This window comes from Eleutherodactylus coqui, chromosome 2 (assembly GCF_035609145.1).
Source record: "Eleutherodactylus coqui strain aEleCoq1 chromosome 2, aEleCoq1.hap1, whole genome shotgun sequence".
NCBI classification, from domain to species: Eukaryota; Metazoa; Chordata; class Amphibia; order Anura; family Eleutherodactylidae; genus Eleutherodactylus; species Eleutherodactylus coqui.
The window spans coordinates 271,668,591-271,687,249 of record NC_089838.1 but is presented as its reverse complement, the minus strand read 5'-3'; the positions used below and the strand labels follow the sequence as shown (position 1 = coordinate 271,687,249).

The 18,659-nt window shown below is 42.8% G+C and overlaps 1 protein-coding gene across 1 annotated transcript in view; it reads left to right on the top strand.

Annotated features, from left to right (window-relative positions):
• Positions 1-18,659, top strand: part of UNC5D (unc-5 netrin receptor D) — a gene marked incomplete at its 3' end in the record, with an annotated part of 671,255 nt that overhangs the window by 286,242 nt on the left and 366,354 nt on the right. The window contains exons 3-4 of the mRNA XM_066589399.1: positions 5,050-5,193; positions 10,205-10,308. Of these exons, the coding sequence (XP_066445496.1) occupies positions 5,050-5,193; positions 10,205-10,308 (248 nt within the window). The remainder of the gene's footprint in view (positions 1-5,049; positions 5,194-10,204; positions 10,309-18,659) is intronic.

The window sequence follows — 18,659 nt, the reverse complement described above, 5'->3', positions numbered from 1 at the left end:
TCCATATACTTCTTATTGACTTTGTTACTGATTTAGAGAATAAAATTTGCAGATGATACTGAATTGTGTATTAAATTGCATAATATTGGCTTAACTGTACAAGGAAAATGACCTGAGGATATTAATGGATTGTAAGCTGAATTGTAGAAACTGGTGCCAGGCAGCTGCTGCCAGGCCAAATAAGATAATTAGGTGCATTATGGGGTCCTGATGTAGATGTTTGACATAGACAAAGACATCAACTTCAGTCCTCCGGCGGCTCCTACAAATCATGTTTTTAGGATGATATTAGCATATTCAGTACACCAGGCATTGCCACAAGTGCTTTTCTATAGGGGATTCTCAAATTATGACCTATTGCGGATACTTGAATAACATGTGTCAATGCTATAAGCGAGCAATGTGACAAACTGTGGCATTTGAAAGTTTGTGAGCCCTTCAGAATTTTCCATATTCCTGCCATATGTCTGGTTATATTTGACCTAGAATTTCATCAGATTTTTCACAAAAATCCTAAAAGTAGAACCAAATCAAACAATTGAGTCAAAATATTAGACTTGGGCATTTATGTATTATGGAAAATTATCCAATATCACATGTCTCTGAGTGACAAAATTCTGTGAACCTTTAGGATTAATAGATAATTTGAAGGTGAAATTACAGTCAGGTGTTCTTAATTAATGGGATAACAATCTGGTGTGAGTTGGTGGCTTGTTTCATTTAAAGAACGGGGATCTATCTGATCTTCACAACACATTTGTGGAAGTGCATCATGGCACAAAAAAGGAGATTTCTGAGGACCTCAGAAGAAGAGTTGTTGATGCTCATTAGGCTGGAAAAGGTTACAAATCCATCTCTAAGGAGTTTGGCTTCCTCCAATCCATAATCAGACAGATTGTGTACAAATGAAGGAAATTCAAGATCATTATTACTATCCCCAGGAGTGGTCAAACAACAAAGATCCTGCCAAGAGCAAAGTATATAACAGTCTGCAAGGTCAAAAAAAGGACATAAGCTGACCTCCAAGAAACCAAAGACCTTTTTCACATTAGCTATTAATGTTCACCATCAGTAGGACACTGAACAACAATGGTGTGCACTGCAGAATTGCAAGAAGAAAGCCTCTGCTCTCCAATATTGCTGCCCATCTGAAGCTTGCTAAAGAACACCTGGACAAGCTAGAAGGCTTTTGGAGCATTGTTTTGTGGACAGATGAGACCAAAAAAAGAAAACTTTTTGGCTTAAATGAAAAGCAATATGTTTGGTTAAAGAAAAACACTTTATTACAGGATAAAAACCTCATACCATCTGTGAAACCTGGTGGTGGTAGTATCATGGTTTGAATCTGCTTTGCTGCATTTGGCCCAGGAGGGCTTGCCTACATTGATGGGACAATGAATTCTAAATTATACTAGTATATTCTCAAGGAAAATGTCAGGATGTCTGTCCGTGAGCTGAATCTCAAGAGAACGGGGGTCATGCAGCAAGACAACAACCCAAAGCACTCAAGTAATTCTATAAAAGAATTACTGGTTAAAGAAGAATAAAGTTAAAGTTTTGGAATGGCCAACTGAAAGTCCTGATTAGAGATGAGCGTGCATACTCGCTAAGGACAATTACTCGATCGAGTATTGTCCTTAGCGAGTATCTCCCCGCTCGGAAGAAAAGGTTTGGCTGCCGGCGCGGGGGAGCGGTGAGTTGCGGCGGTGAGCAGGGGGGAGCGGGGGGGGGGGGGGAGAGAGGGAGAGAGAGATCTCCCCTCCGTTCCTCCCCGCTCTCCCCTGCCGCTCCCCGCTGGCAGCAGAATCTTTGCTCCCGAGCGGGCAGGTACTTGCTAAGGGCAATGCTCGATCGTGCAATTGCCCTTAGCGAGTATGCACGCTCATCTCTAGTCCTGATCTTAATTCTATAGGATCTGAAGTGAGAGGTTCATGGAAGAAAACCCACCAACATAACAGAGTTGAAGCTGTTTTGTATGAAGAAATGGGCTAAAATTCCCCCAAGCCGAAGTGCAGGACTAATCAACAATTAGCGGAAACATTTAGATGCAGTCATTGCTGCAGAAGGGGGTTATAGCAGATACTGGAAGCAAAGGTTCACATACTTTTGCTACTAACAGACATGAGATATTGCATCATTTTCCTCAGTAAATAAATAATCAAGTCTAATATTATTCACTCATTTGTTTGATTTGGCTCTCTTTATCAAGTTTTAGGACTTGTGGGAAAATCTGATTTTTAGGTCAAATATAAGCAAATATATAGACAATTCTGAAAGATTCACAAACTTTCAAGCACCTCTGTATACTGAGAAATCCAGCCACTAATGTGTTACTAGCTGAATGGATGGTACTTTTATCATATTCTAGGGAAGTTCACAGAAACCAAGTATTTTGTACAAATGGCTGATAAAATAATATTTAGAATTCCTTAATATACAAGCTAATTAAATCTCACCCAAGCTTTCATGTAAACGTGCAATTACAGTAAATCTAAAGAAGAGCTTAATTATTTCCACCCTCACCCCATACACTCCTGCATCTCATTGTTGCTATTTTTGCGCTGTTTGAAATCTTTTGTAATTTACCATAATTACTTCCACAATAATACCATACAGTACATAAACTCTTTCATGTTAAGTAAGCCTAAATATGCTTCCATTGCTGCAATCGTCAAGGCTACTTTTAAACAAGAGTATAATGGGCGCATTTATGCACCCATAATAAGAAGGAGTGGCTATGATGATCTGCGTTCGAGTCATTAGATGTGTCGTTGGGCTGAAACACTTGACGGTATTACAGGCACATGTGCCCGCAATATGCTAGTGTAAAACTGGCTTGAGTATAAGGACACTTGTATATGGCAGAGCCTGTACAACAGTGCATGGAGGCCATATGGCTCCCAAGTATAGAGCTGCACAGTCTCCATGGATTTCCTTACAGGTTCCATCAAACACCATATGGTTGGTAGGGAATCCAACACGAAAAACATCTCTATAATGTATGCCTCAATTGAATTCACCATCGTGGACCACTGCAGTGGGCATGGAGCTGCGTGTTTCTAGCAACACAGCAGTTTTGTACCATAGCACATCGGCCTGGTGAATAGACAACTATTGGGGTACCCTGCCAGTCTACTATTTACAGCCTATCTTGTAGATAGATCATCAATAGTGCAAAGCTGGACAACCCTTTTAACAATATGGCTGAACATTAGGACAAGCAGAGAAGATACAGATCATGTGGATGTGTCCACCCTTACTTTTCAACAAATTTGGTTAAAGGGGCACTAACTCTTCAGTCAACCTCTGCTCATGTAATAGCCTGTGTCGCATCGATCTTGCAATATACTTTCATTAAAAATTGTGTTTTTCTTTACCACTACAAATCAAGTTTGAAGTTGCTGCCACTAAGGGTTTCCCTACCAGCTTCCCTGCAATCCACTGCCTGCTGTTAGGTATTAAGCTTTTGTAGTTACTGAGATGCTAGGACATTTTTTTTAGCTGTTGGGAAGAGGCTATCTTCACAGGTTACTCCCTGCACTCACAGGCTGACAGATCTGCAGACACAGTGTCTGCATCCCCACAATATCTGTATCTCCTACTCTAATAGCATGTGTGTGTTTATTATATTGAGTTTACTAACCATTTGGCCAGAATATCTCTGAGTGCCCATCTCCCAACACTTGTCTTGGGAAAGCAGAGGAGCAAGAAATCTGACACTGTCTCCTTGCTGACTGTACTAGAGACAGAGCAGTGCAGCATGGAAAGTGAGGGAAAGGAAGTACAGGACAGTGAACAACTGACAACTGACAGAAATGCTAGGCGTGTAACACACCTTCTGCTTGAAAGTTGATTGCAAAAAAACAAGATAGCAATGAAATGGGATCAAACACCAGCAAACGAGTGGCTAAGGAGAACCTGGTGTATTTTAGAAAACGTATTAAAAACTCAGATATGTTTTAAACCTGGCAAGAGACATGATAAAAGTGAATGTACTGTGGACTTAAAGGGTTTGTGCCAAACTACAAAAATAACATGAATTCACATGCAAAATAAGTAAACAATAGAGATGAGCGAGTGCGCTCGTTTAAGGTTGATGCTCAATCAAGCATCGGTCTTGTCGAGTAACTGATTACTCGACCGAGCACCATGCGGGGGGGGGGGGGGGGCAGTGGCTGGCAGCAGGGGGTGGAGGGGGGAGCAGGAGGGAGAGAGATCTCTTTCACTCTCCCCCCTGATCCCCCCTGCCGCCCCCCCCCCCCCCCCCCCCCCCCGCATGGTGCTTGGTCGAGTAATCAGCCTTAAACGAGCATGCTCACTCATCTCTAGTAAACAACCTTTATTCAAAAAATAAACACATGCACAATAAAGCAAATGATCATTGCAGGCAACTTACAAGGATAAACATAAACCTCCTAACAAGAGCAGTATAGTATAACAACCAAAGTGCACATAAAATCAAATAAAACAGGACAAGAAAATACATTAAAGTGCAAGTGCATAATGTAATCCGAATTCAAAAGTCCCAAATGCAATAGAATGATATCAGAATGATCAGTACATATACCCTTTTAATAATATGGCTCATTAACCTAAACATCTATAAAGTGTACCTGGCCGCACCCATGTGATAGAGAACTTTAGAACTTGACATATCCCATTTTACTATTCCTGCTTTACGCTATTCTCTGCAGTCTGTGGCTATCAGGGCATGCTGAGAGTTGTAGTTTATCAACAGCTCTAAGTTGGTTAAAAAGGTAAATATAGATGGAAAATGTTGTAATTTGTCGATCCCGTCTTGTGTTAGCGTGACTGTACGGTATATGAGAGTCAAACTATCACTATAGTTATACTATACAACTGTAATATAAAAAGTATGGTATAACCATCATCATGACATAAAGCTCGTCTTGCTGCTTTAACTATAGAGAACAATGTAAGTTGATGGATATTTTATTGTCAATTATAAAAAAAAAAAAAAAAAAAAAAAATATATATATATATATATATATATAAAATCTAAAATGCCTTTGCTCTGTGCTTCTACAGGTTTGAAAATTCTTGAGGTCCTGATCAATGTGACCAGGCAGCAAGTGGAGGATTTTCATGGTTCTGAGGACTACTGGTGCCAGTGTGTTGCTTGGAGTAATCTGGGGACCTCCAAAAGCAGGAGGGCATCTGTTCGCATAGCTTGTAAGTATTGAGATTGTAATAGAGAATCCCGTGCAGTGCACTGCATTTACATACACAGATGATCGCTCAAAATGTGTCAGAAACTGACAGTTCTGAGAGATCATTTGCACAGGTACTAATGGGCTAATCAGCTCTTTATTACTTCATTTGCATGTATTTAGAGAGCATCGAGTGGTCTGTTCTCTAAATACATTGCTATTCTCCAGCGGGACAGTGGCTGTTAACAGCTGGTAAAGAATGTTATCAGAGCTGCCCACGGAGAACTCAGCTTGCGGTCTGTCTTAAATATCGTCCTGAGGGACGAGGATTTCATGCGCACCTGAAGTCAGCGATGGACGAAAAGTGCACAGTAAGTGCATGATGGGCGCACATTTACACACCACGATTATCACTCAAAAGCCATCTTTTGAGCGATAATCATTGTGTGTAAAAGGGCCTTAAGTCTTATGTTCAATCAATATATAAAACAATATCAACCTTCACAAACCTTGTTTATGTTCCCTAGGTTCATATATAATGAAAAAAGTAATGAGTTTTGCGGTAGGCTTTAAATAAAAATGTTTTAGTGTTTGGTTTCTACCGCTCCTGCTGACTCTTAGTGATGAGAGAGCCTTCAATTTGGCTGGTTCACCAAATTTGACAGTTTTGTTTAGTTCCTTCCAAACTAGTGTGCGCAGAGGTTTGGGTATGGATCGAACATTTAAAAGTTCGATCTGTAATTAAGTTTGACTGTTCTGGTTTGCTCAACTCTACTGACTATATGTCTCCATGGTAACAGACAGCAAACAAGCGCTGTGCAGTCTGATCCTACAGTCATATTCCCTTCTATCTATCCTGTATTCCTGACTTACCTACCAAATGTTCATTAGCAAAAAGTAGGGGTCAGGAGAAATGAAAAAAATAGATTAAGGGCTTATTTCACAGACAGCACATACCCCCCATTATAGTTTATGAGGCTATACATATGAGCACTTTTTCACATGGACCAAAAGTCTGCGTGAAAAAAAAAATTCTTGCATGTCCTATTGTGGTCCATATCATGGATGAAAATAAGACATGCAATATGCGCCGTCCCCACAGCTAGGACAGCACACAGACTGCTGCCTCAATGTTGTCCAGTGCAAGTTGTGCCCAAGATTTTCAGGCTCAGGCTTCCTACACTTGGGTGAGTGTGATATTGGGCGTTAAAACTCAGCCTAATATCGTGCTTGTCAATGTGCAAATTATCCGTGGATGTGAGTTGTTTTTTTTTTCTATTGACCCCCACCACTTTAGGTAACATAGTGATCCTCTAAAAAAGCCACTTGGCATTGTTTTTAATAGGAGACCTTGCATCACACTCACGTGTATCGTGTTTTCTGGTCCCATTGAAAACAATGCGCTATGCGTTTAGAGGGAATACCCAAAGATAGGACCTCTGCGATTTTTTTCCCATGCCACGATGCGGGGGGAAAAAAAATCGCTTGTGTATATAACCCCATTCAAAAGAATCAAGTTCGTATTCATGCAAGATTTGTGCATTTTGCAACACACAAATCTTGCACGATTTTCTCGGTTGCGTGAAAGCAGCCTCTACTTCAAATGCAGCCATCTAAATGAGGACTAAGACACAAACTTTGTTTGCAAGTCATTACTATGGAGACAGGAAGAATCTACCAGGGCACTTTTGACAATTTTTGAGCTTTAAAAAGTCAAAAATTTTGGTAATTTTTTATGCCACACTCTCCCTTCTTCCAGAAACCTGGACACGGTTCAGTGGGAGGATCAACAGATTTGCTTAGGGAACAACTTTCTTAATGAATCAGGGCATTATTCTTTCATAAGAGATAAAGAAACAAAACAATTGGATTTTTTTATTAGGACCAATGGCAAAGTGTTTTAAGTTTTCATTTTAGATTTTGGGATAATTGAAAAAAATTGGTTGCAAACAGCTTTTAATGACACATGGGTGTACTTATATAGAACTACTTAACATTGGCTGTAAACTTTTATTTTTTAACTTTGACCAATTTATATTGCGTAATTTTTTAGCCTAATTAGGTAAAAAATAAAAAAAATATTATACTTAGCACAGCCATTTCTAAAAGTACGCAGCTGTGCCTAAGAAACCATGAAGTACCACAGCCGATTCAGTCAGCTTATTGGTGGGGATACTGAATCAGATCCCTACTAGAGATGAGCGAGCATACTCGATAAGGCAAACTACTCAAGCGAGGAGGTGCCTTATTCGAGTACCTGACCGCTCGTCTCTAAAGATTCGGCTGCCGGCACGGGTGACAGGCGGTGAGCAGGGGGGAGCAGGGGGGAGCGGGGGAGAGTGGGGGGGAGAGAGGGAGAGAGAGATCTCCCCTCCCTCCCCACTCTCCCCCCCCCCCCCCCCCCCCGCTCCCTGCCAGCACCCGAATCTTTAGAGACGAGCGGGCAGGTACTCGAATAAGGCACTACTCGCTCAAGTAGTTTGCCTTATTGACTATGCTCACTCATCTCTAATCCCTACCAATCTGATAATGATGGCCTATTGTAAAGTGAGGCCATTAATTTTGTAGCCTTGAATAATTCCTTTCAAGGAGTTTTCCAAGTTCTTTTTTTTCCAATACTAGCTTCTCCATGCCTAAAAAATAACAAACCAGCTCATATTCACCTCTCCCTACTCCCCACAAGTTCCCTGCCAATGGCGTCTCTGATCCGAAACACCGGAAGAGGATTTATGGGGAGCACGGAGAGGTGAATATGAGCTAGTTTGTTATTTTGGTGCTCTAGAAAGCTCGATTTAAGCCAAAAAATTTAAATTGGACAACCCCTTTTAGTAACTTTCTAAACAAATTCTATTACAGGTATAACTAAGACTTCCAAGGCCTAAATGAAAAAATCTGTAAGAGTTTCCTCAACCTATCATGTAGTGTTTATATTACTGATGTGTTTTTAAGTGGTATCAAGGGCATAACTATAGAGGATGCAGGGGATGCGATTGTAACCGAGCCCAGGAGCCTTAGAAGGCCCATAAGGCCTCTCTTTTTCATATAGAGAGCCCAGTACTATGAATAAAGCATTATATTTGAGGTCCTTATTACAGATTTTAATGTTACACCTTTAGGGCTTAGTCAGACGGGCGTTTTTTGCCGCGATTTGCGCATGCGCATGCGTCCGGCGATTTTTTAAAACCATTGCTTCGCAATGGTATCGGACACATGAGCGCTTTTTATGCGCTCGTCCGAAAAATTATAGAACAAAAAATCGCAGATCGCACCTATCTGCGATCTGCGATTCCTGTTCGCTTCTGTATATGCGCTCAATGGGGCCGGCGGCAGCAGCGCCGACCCCATTGAGAACATATAGAAGACAAATCATTCTTCTCTGCCACAGCTGTAACAGCTGTGGCAGAGAAGAACGATGTTTGCCCATTGAATTCAATGGAGCGGCAATACAGCCGCTCCATTGAAAGCAATGGGGTGCCGGCGTGCGCGGGGTTAATTGTCGGGAAGGGGTTAAATATATAAACCCTTCCCTGCAATTCATGCTAAAATGTGTTAAAATAAAAAAAAATTGTATACTCACCTTTCCGCTGCAGCCGGAGTCCAGCCGCGGCCGCTGTCAGTTCTCCTGAACTGCTTCTCGGCACTATTCAGCCGGCGGGGCTTTAAAATCCCCGCCTGCTGAATGATCTGCTCTGATTGGTCACAGCCTGACCAATCAGAGGCCGGTTTCACTCACACACCCATTCATGAATTCATGAATGGGTGAGTGACTGCTGCCTCTCAGCGCTGAGCCAATCAGGGGCAGGTCTGACTCACATCCATTCATGAATTCATGAATGGGTGTGAGTGAGGCATGCCTCTGATTGGCTCAGCGCTGAGCCAATCAGGGGGCAGGTCTGACTCACACCCCCTTCACACCCACTGCAGGACGGCTGCCCGGAGCTGCAGGCAGAAGGTGAGAATGCAATTTTTTTTTATTTTAACACATTTTAGGATGGATTGCAGGTAAGGGCTTATATATTTAAGCCCTTACCGACAATTCATCCCGGGCTCGCCCGCAGCGCATTGCTTTCAATGGAGACGGCTGTATTGCCGTCTCCATTGAATGCAATGCGCTGGACAGCTCCGGCCCGTTTCTAATGAAACGCGGCTAGGAGCAGATTTTCGGGCGATTTGCGGGCGACTTGCGCGCACCGGTCACGCGATTTGCGGATGCGCATCCGTCATGCGATCCGCAAATCGCGGCAAAAAACGCCCGTCTGACTAAGGCCTTAAGTGGTATAATGATGTATCGGTCCCCTTGAGCGCCAGGGCCTAGGTATAATTTCTACCTCTCTAGCCCTATAGCTAAATATCTGCATTAAATCACTTATTGTATACTACAGCTTATATTAAAGTCAAAAGCTGCACTTCTATCTCTGTTATTAGAAACAGTCAGTAAGCTTGTTGGCAGACAAGTTCAGTAACAGTTCAGCCGAGTTTCCATAATGTAACAGACACGTTATTTGTATCATCAGATTCACGTTTAGTGCTTTATATAAATACTAAACAGTAGAATGCATACTTGACATTGTTGACACTCAGCCAGCAAAGAATGCTGGGAGATTTCAGCTCTGGAGAAAGGAAGCAGCTCTCAATTACAATACTAGCTGTAACACAAACTACAAACGTATATTTATGTAGATATGTTCTATATGTATCCAAAGGGCAACAAATACTTCAAACTCATTTTAAAGTAGATATTTAGCTGGAGTTTTTGTTTTCTATTGACCTTGAACGCATGTGATAAGCTACGCTAAAGACATGTTTCTCCATCTGATACTGAAAAGCAGCAAAAAATATTATATTCAGGTCTGGAATTGCTCAGTAAAGACGCATTGTCCCCAAGGCAGCTATTTCTTCTGTTAGTGCCTCTACGGCTCTGGATTCAAAGTACATACGAGCTGAATAAGAAATGTGTAAAACTTCTTGTTTTCTAACACAAAAGCTCATTTCAGTCTCAGCAGGGCTGTTATTTTGCCCTTTTCTCCCTACAGACTTGAGGAAAAATTTTGAACAAGACCCTCAAGGAAAAGAAGTCCCTATTGAAGGAATGATCGTTCTCCACTGTCGACCACCAGAGGGTGTTCCCACAGCTGAGGTTTGTAAATGACTAGACTTACAATAATCTGCTTTCTAGCCACTAATGGCTTATGCAAATGTCCTAGAACACAGAATACAGGAGCTTCCCTGTGAAAAATCACTATTGCTGAATGCAGAGCAATTTATGGTTATACTGTGTGATTCAAGGATGGACAATGAAGTATCCTCTGTCAACTTAAAGGGGTTGTCTGGTTACTTTTTCAAATTTTTAAGACAGGTGCAGATGTACCAAGATAACAAAAACAGCAGTACTTACTCAACTTCGGCCCTGATGATCAAATGTTGCAGCCCCGATGTTCTCCTGGTCTCTGATGACAGCGAAAATCAGGTGACCTCTACCTCCCAATCAGAGATGGCAGCGTCACTGCTCTTCTCCTGGCATCAGCACTCACGTTCTGAGTGCCATGATGCCAGGAGTTCTGAAGGGTGACACTGCGGCTTCCAAGTAGCAGATGGTGGTCATCTGACTTCGGCTGTCAACAGACACTGGGAGAACCCGGAGGCTACATAACTGGATCGCCATGGCTAAGGATTAGTAAGTAATGCTGTATTTGTTATTTTAGTACATCTGTACCTGTGTTTAAAATTTGAAAAAGTATTTGGACAACCCCTTTAATGCTTCCTATGCCAATAACACACTATTATATAGGGTATGATATTTCTACATGTGACACCTTTTACCTTATTTATAAGATTGTTCATTGGTCATATATCTTTGTTGATTGGATCATGTTTACAGAACCGACCCAAAGTTGCTGTTTCTGAATTAGGTTTCTATGTCACTATAATAAATGGCTGCAACACTTGGGACAAAACTGTCCTTTATCAAGCTGATGGTGATGTATGTTAGAGAGGGACAATACAATGATCTCTGATCCCCCTCAAACATATCACCATCTGCTTGATGGAGGACAGAAAGTTGCCGAGAATTATTTTGGCAAGAATGGAGCTTCATGAAAAACTTGCACCGATTTGCATTATCCGAATTGTATGCTGTGTTTGCTTTTTTATACTACAGTGGATTTGCTGGTGATCTGTGATAATGGACATCATAAGGACATGTATATATACTCTATGAGTAAGGCTTCATAGGTCAAGAAGGGTGTGGTTTCTCCTTAAGAAGAGCACTTAGTGAGGAGACTTATAAGGCCATGCATGCTCCTCTGTGAAATGTTTGCAAATGGAGAGATGGAACAATGCCTATACTTGTTGTAGAGGCATTGTTTCATATTCCTATTTGCATAAGGCTTCATACATATGGCAAAAAGCTTTAAGACCTTAGATCATGGAGTTTTAACTACCAGAAGCTCTATTTTCCAGCTTATTGAAGGTGCTTGAGAAGAAGGAAAATAAAAATAGGCAGAGCAAACCAGAAGGCGCACATATAGTGGAGATGTGGCACTGGCATGCTGGTATTAGGAGAGATGATAACAAAAGAGAAATGAAAGGGGTCTAAAAGCTAGGGCTCTGGTGCGATCTGTTAGCAAGTGTCAACTTAGAAGAGAAGTAGAGTCAGTGATGTAGGATGCTTTATTATAAAACCAGCAGATTACGTGTTTCGAGGTTCACAGGCCTCTTCATTAGACAACTGAGTGAACATATAACTGTATGTTCAGCAGTTCCTATCCAAAGAATGTACAACAATGACGACCATAAGTTGCCACCAATGGAGATCCTAGTGGCTGAGGGCAGTGAAGACCTGAGAAGGTCTGCAAACCTCAAAACACATAACCTGCAGGTTTTTATAATAAAGCATCTTTGGGTCATCTTACTCCATTGACTACACCTCTAAGTTGACACCTGACAACAGGTCATTTCAAAGTCTTAGCTTTCAGACTCCTCTTCATTATGTAGCTTATTGAAGGGGGTGTCATGCTCCAGTGAGCACTGTGTCTTTTTCATTGCTTGCCAGGCACATCTCTGTACATTTTGTAGCAGTTGTATCTGGTTCGGCAATTCTATGCAACTCAATTCTATTCAAGTGAATGGGACTGAGCCACAATGCCAGGTACAGCCATTGCACCATGTACGGAGCTAAGCCTGGTGAACAATGAAGAGAATGCAGCACTTCAATCAGATAATCTGATATTGAGGGCCTATTCTAAGAATAGATCATAAATATCAAATTCCCAGAAAAGCCTTTTAATGCAAGTACATAGTCATCCAGGGGCTCCTTTGTAGAGAGCTGCAAGCACTCCTTGTACTGCTGTATTGAGCTTCATTAGATACCATATGGCAGATATATAGTGTTCTCTTCTTAAAGCAATACATTATAAAGGGAATAGTTTTAAAGGGGTTGTTTCGTGAAATCAAGTGGGGTTATACACTTTTGTATGGCCATATTAATGCACTTTGTAATATACATCGTGCATTAAATATGAGCCATACAGAAGTTATTCACTTACCTGCTCCGTTGCTAGCGTCCCCGTCGCCATGGTTCCGTCTAATTTCGGTGTCTTCTTGCCTTTTTAGACGCGCTTGCGCAGATCCGTCTTCTCCCTTCTTCTCCCTTCGGCTCCGCTCGGCAGCATCGGCATTTTGGCTCCGCCCCCTTGTACGCATCATCGCGTAGCTCCGCCCCATGATGTGTGCCGGTTCCAGCCTCCTGATTGGCTGGAATCGGCACGTGACGGGGGCGGAGCTACGCGATGATGCGTGAAAGGGGCGGAGCCAAAATGCCGATGCTGCCGAGCGGAGCCGAAGGGAGAAGAAGGGAGAAGACGGATCTGCGCAAGCGCGTCTAAAAAGGCAAGAAGACACCGAAATTAGACGGAACCATGGCGACGGGGACGCTAGCAACGGAGCAGGTAAGTGAATAACTTCTGTATGGCTCATATTTAATGCACGATGTATATTACAAAGTGCATTAATATGGCCATACAGAAGTGTATAACCCCACTTGATTTCGCGAGACCACCCCACAACATGTAGAGGAACATGGCGAGATTTTTTTTTATGTTGGATTTGTTCAATATTCCAGGCCATGAGACAAGAGCTCCAAGAAACAAAAGCTACATACACTTCTTTGGATGCTCTATTTTGGTGATGGAGGGATGGTGGTGTTATATATGGGGCGGCGGTGACAGACGTGGGCAGCATATTTTTTTTAATAAAAAATATAACTTTTTCCTAACAAAGTTCTGGTTACCCATTTTCACTCCATTGGAGGGCACTTTTACTTTAAACATTACAAATGTTCAACCGGAATCTCACAATATCAATGTGTCTCGATCTCGGTCTGGCAAGGCACTTCAATCTCTTTGGTTACTGTCCGTCTTCATACTAGTACTGCATACATTATCTGGAGGACTGTGGCATTACACTATCACTGCAGCCTGAATACGTGGTACATCACTTCCATCAGCCATAAGTTTCCTTGCCGCATAGCACCTCTGTAGAGTGCCTTGCCTTTCCATTACACCACATCTTCCCGTAACTCAGTTATGCATATTGTCATTATCTAACATAGCAATCTCTTTTACTAACACAGTAACTATAATCATAGCATCACTACTCCCGTATAACTATGAGAATCTCCCCAATCCATATCCATCAAGCCTTCATTGTACATATAGTGTCTGCACACTGAGCTGTTGGAGGCTGGCCTCACATGTCTGACAGCTTTGTATCCGAATCCATGGTGCTGTTAGCATCTTCAGGACTATGTCCCGGTAGGAAGGAAGCTTAGCTCTCCTTCCTCATGGTCTGTCTCTGTCTCCCAGGTCAGCAAGGCCCTCAAGTGCTTTGGTTTCAGCCCTCTAGTCATCAGGTCTGCTCTAGTCACAGTTCTCAGTGGCCACCACCATATCATTTAGCGACTTTTCTGTTAGCTATGGTCCACTGTTAGGGGTGCTAAGCACTACACACTCCTGCTCTGTTGTATGGTGTGCCTACTGCCTTGCATTGATGGCACAGTAGCAATTTCCATTATCTGGCATGGACAGTCAACAAGGCTTTGGTGGATCCCAGCTTCATCTTATTCACTGTCCCCAAGAAGAAAAAGAGTTACAGCAGCACTCCAAAAGTTCAGTCACACCGCTGGTGCAAGGTACTATGCAGTAGCCCAGTTAGGGTCCCGACTCCCTGGGTCCACCGTTGGTCATCAATGCAGAAAAGGAGAAGAACCAGGCAGCATTCATTAAAAATCCTATTCTTTATTAGAATAACATGAGGAAGCAAGCAGCTATGTATCGACCCTGTGCTCGGGTCTTTATCAAGCACCACTGTCCCTACAGAGGTGATTCACATCTCCTCCGGTCTCACTATAGAGGCAGAGCCTCTTATAGTGCTCACCAGCGCTCAATCATCTCCCACTCCCTGCTGCTAGTCAGGCAGGGGAGCAGAGACTTGAACCAACATCACGTGCACCTGGCTCCAGTGCTTGTCAGTGTTCTCGCTCAGCTGGCACTTGGCCAGTCCTCCTGATTTCCCCTGTCCCCCTCTCTTGGTTGGGTCTTGGACTGGAAGGTGGCAGGTCTTCACGAGCAGTACTTCTGGTTGCAAACTGCTGTTGCGTAAGGGAAAGTGTGGCAGCACTACGCTTTTATAATAATATTCTAAAATTTAACATATTAAACTATGCTTGGATACATATGTTACTCTAGCACTGTTTATGTAATAATTTAGGCTCACCAAAAGCAGTAGACTAGGCTGATTGCAGAAGAGCTGCGGATCAACATAGCTCTCCTCCTGAAGTCCACCTATTCAATTTTGCAGGAAAGTAAAAGATTCATACAGCTCCCTTAAAATCTTACTCGACTTAGAGTCTAGTGCAAGAAATATAATATAAAGAGCTAAAATAAACACCTCATACTCCAGAAAACCGATGCAGACACAACACATTGTCTTGGACACATTTTACTGTTACATGAAAACTTCATGAGAAGTTCAGTACAAAAAGCGATTTTAAACATGTTTCTAGTGCTCTGAAAATCTTCACAAATGCTTCCCACAGCTTATGACATTTTCTCTTCTGGAACTAAAGAAATGGAAATTTCAGACCAACAGGCGTACCACATTAAAAAGGACTTTGAGAGTATTTTCCTGCATGCTGGGCATCATCAGTTCTGGACCATCACCTGCTGGACAACAGAAAATAACTTTAAGAGGTTTCAGAACAGATATTGTAGGGTGACATATAGCGTAAGATGTGGCAGAGCCTCACAAATACTTCAGAAATTTCAAAGGAATGTAGTAAAAATAATATCAATGTTGCCATCGGAAAAATATCATCATCCTCTGCCAAATGCATACTTATTAATGGGCCTAATCTGCCAGCGTTGTGATGTATGGAATACGGGATTGCCATAGTCAAAACCATAATCCTCTTTAAGGCCCTTTAACGCAGACTGATTCTTGACCCATTGTAACCAGCATCAAGTGACAAAGTATTTCGATTGGCGCTTACACTGATTTCTTTTACATTGGCCAAGGGTCGTTGGTATGGAAATGAATAGAGATAAGCGAGCATACTCGCTAAGATCAATTGCTCGAGCAAGCATTGCCCTTAGCGAGTACCTGCCCGCTCGAGAGAAAAGGGTCGGCTGCCAGCGCGGGTGACAGGTGAGTTGCGGCAGTGAGCAGGGAGAGCGGGGGGGGGGGGGGGGCGAGGGAGAGAGAGATCTCCCCTCCGTTCCTCCCCGTTCTCCCCCGCCGCTCCCTGCCCGCTGCCGGCAGCCGAACCTTTTCTCTCGAGCGGGCAGGTATTTGCTAAGGGCAATGCTCGCTCGAGCAATTGCCCATAGCGAGTATGCTCGCTTATCACTAGAAATGAACAAATTTACAGCCAACCAGCGGGTATTTCTTTGCTTGCTGAAGAGCAATAATCAGCTGCAGAACTCGTTGACCTTCGTCAGTTTAACACATCCTAACAATCACGCAAACGCTTGTGCCCAACAATTGGACCATATAAATCCCTTTATACATAGCCATTAAATGCTATCTACCATTTCTACCATTTCTTTGACTGTTGTGCTGTTCTTTGGATATGGAGATCCATGAACACTTGACATATTTTCAGAAATCCTCCTTTGGTATTTGATCTGTTGCAGCAATTCTCTTTTACACAAGTTACAGGACTGTCAATCATAACATCTTGACTGACAGCCGATTTAAGGTTCTTTGTATTTAGCTCAGGATCTTTTTTCTATTTAAAGGGAACCTGTCACATCGAACAAGCAATTTCATCTGCCACATCATGTGACAGAGCAAGAGGAGCTGAGCAGATTGTATATAGTTTTATGGGGAAACATTCAGTATAACTTGTGTTTTATCCCTTTTTTTCTCTGCTCATTCTGAGCTGAACAGTCCAATGGGCGGTCCTATCAGTAGCTGACAGCTACCCCTGTATGCACAGTCATTCATATATAGTGATCAATCATTGGATTACTCCATTCACTGTACACCTAAGCCAAAATTAAACAGGGATTTCAATGAATAAACTAAGTTAGGGTGAAAACCCACTGGCGATACGATATCCTTGTGATGCGAGAGTGAGTGAAAATGCATGATAATGAAACCAATGATTTCAATGGTTTCATTCTCATTAGCAATATTTTCACTGTAACGCTGCATCACAAAGAATAATCTGCATATCGCCCATTGTTTTTAATGGGGCCAGTGGCAGCAGCGCTAGCCCCATTAAAAACATGGGAAGTACATTGCGCTCCCCTGACACAGCTGTGACAGCTCTGACAGCTATGGCAGGGGATTCCTCCATTGGCTCAGCCAATCAGAGGCAGCGCTTTCAGGAGTCTGGGATTGAAAAATCCCCGGCCTCCAGAACACAGAAGATGACTGCCGGGGCCAAAGAGAAGAGCCAGAAGGCTCTTCTAGGTGAGTTATTCTTTTTTTTTTTTTTACTTTTTTACAACTAGCCATGATTTTCAGGAAAAGGATTATATTCCATTGCCGCAGTGGTAGCCTTCATTCCATTGCTTTCAATAGGGCTGCAGCAGCGCCGGCCCCATTGAAAGCAATGGTATAGCATCGCAGACTTCTGCCACAGCTGTGACAGCTGTGACAGGGCATTCCTTCATCCCCAGCCATAGCTGTCACAGCTGCGTCAGGGGAGCGCATTGTACTCCCTATATTTTTAATGGGGCTAGCGCTGCTGCCACTGGCCCCATTGAAAACAATGGGCGATATCGCAGATTCTTCTTTGCGATGCAAGGTTACAGTGAAAACATTGCTAATGAAAATGAGACCATTGAAAACCATTGGTTTCATTATCATGCGTTTACAATCACTCTTGCATCGCAAGGATATCATATTGCCAGTGGGTGTTCACCCTTAGGGCTCCCACCCACTAGCGTTTTTTTCTCCACTGCGCTGCGAGAGTAAGTGAAAACTCTCGCAGAGCAGTGCGAGAAATCGCAGCGATATCGCTGCGACAGTCTTTTCAATGGGGCCAGCTAAGATATTGCTATTCATGAATGAATAGCTAAGAGCTATCTGCCATTGGCTGAGCGCTCAGCCAATAGCTAAGAAGTAGCTGCTATTGGCTGAGCCCTCAGCCAATCTGCACAGCCCTTTCAGGAGGCGGGGATTTTTAAATCCCCGTCTGCTGAAAGAGCTCAGTAGCAGTGCCGGGAAGCCAGCCAGAGGACGCGGCTGACAGCAGGAGAGGTGAGTAACTTATTTATTATTTTTTTAACCACTTTTTTATGATTATCGGGGAAGGGCTTATATTTCAAGCCCTTCTCCGATAATCATTCTGCAGGGCTTGTCAGAAACCACTGCTTTCAATGGGATCGGCAGCAGTGCCGATCCCATTGAAAGCAATGGGATAGCATGCCGCTGACTTCTGCCACAGCTGTGACAGCTGTCACAGCTGTGGCAGAAGTCAGTGGCATTCTCCATATCTTTTCAATGAGGCTAGCGCTGCTGCCGCTGGCCCCATTGAAAAGACTGGCGATGTTGCAGTGATATCCCAGTGATTTTGGGATATCTGCCTGCATTTTTCTCGCACTGCGATGCGAGACTTTAATTTTAGAATCGTATCACAGTGGAGAAAAAAACGCCAGTGGGTGGGAGCCCTTATACTGAATTTTTTGGCACACAACTATATGTTAACCAACTCAGCTCCTCCTACTCCATAACCTAACAGTAGTAGATTGGACAGTGTTTGCTTGATGACAAGTTTTGTTTACATCTTGCTAGTCTTGAAAGGTGTATGGGTTTTCAAAAGATTTCCAAAACCAGTCCAGGTCTTCATTGGATGCTGCTTTGCTGCTGTTTGCATCCAGTTTGAGCTCTATCAATTCAGTTTCCCATGTAGATTTTCCTATGTGTCTGCTGCCCTTCTATTTGCACCCCACTTACAGGAGAGGGACACATTCTAAAGCACCC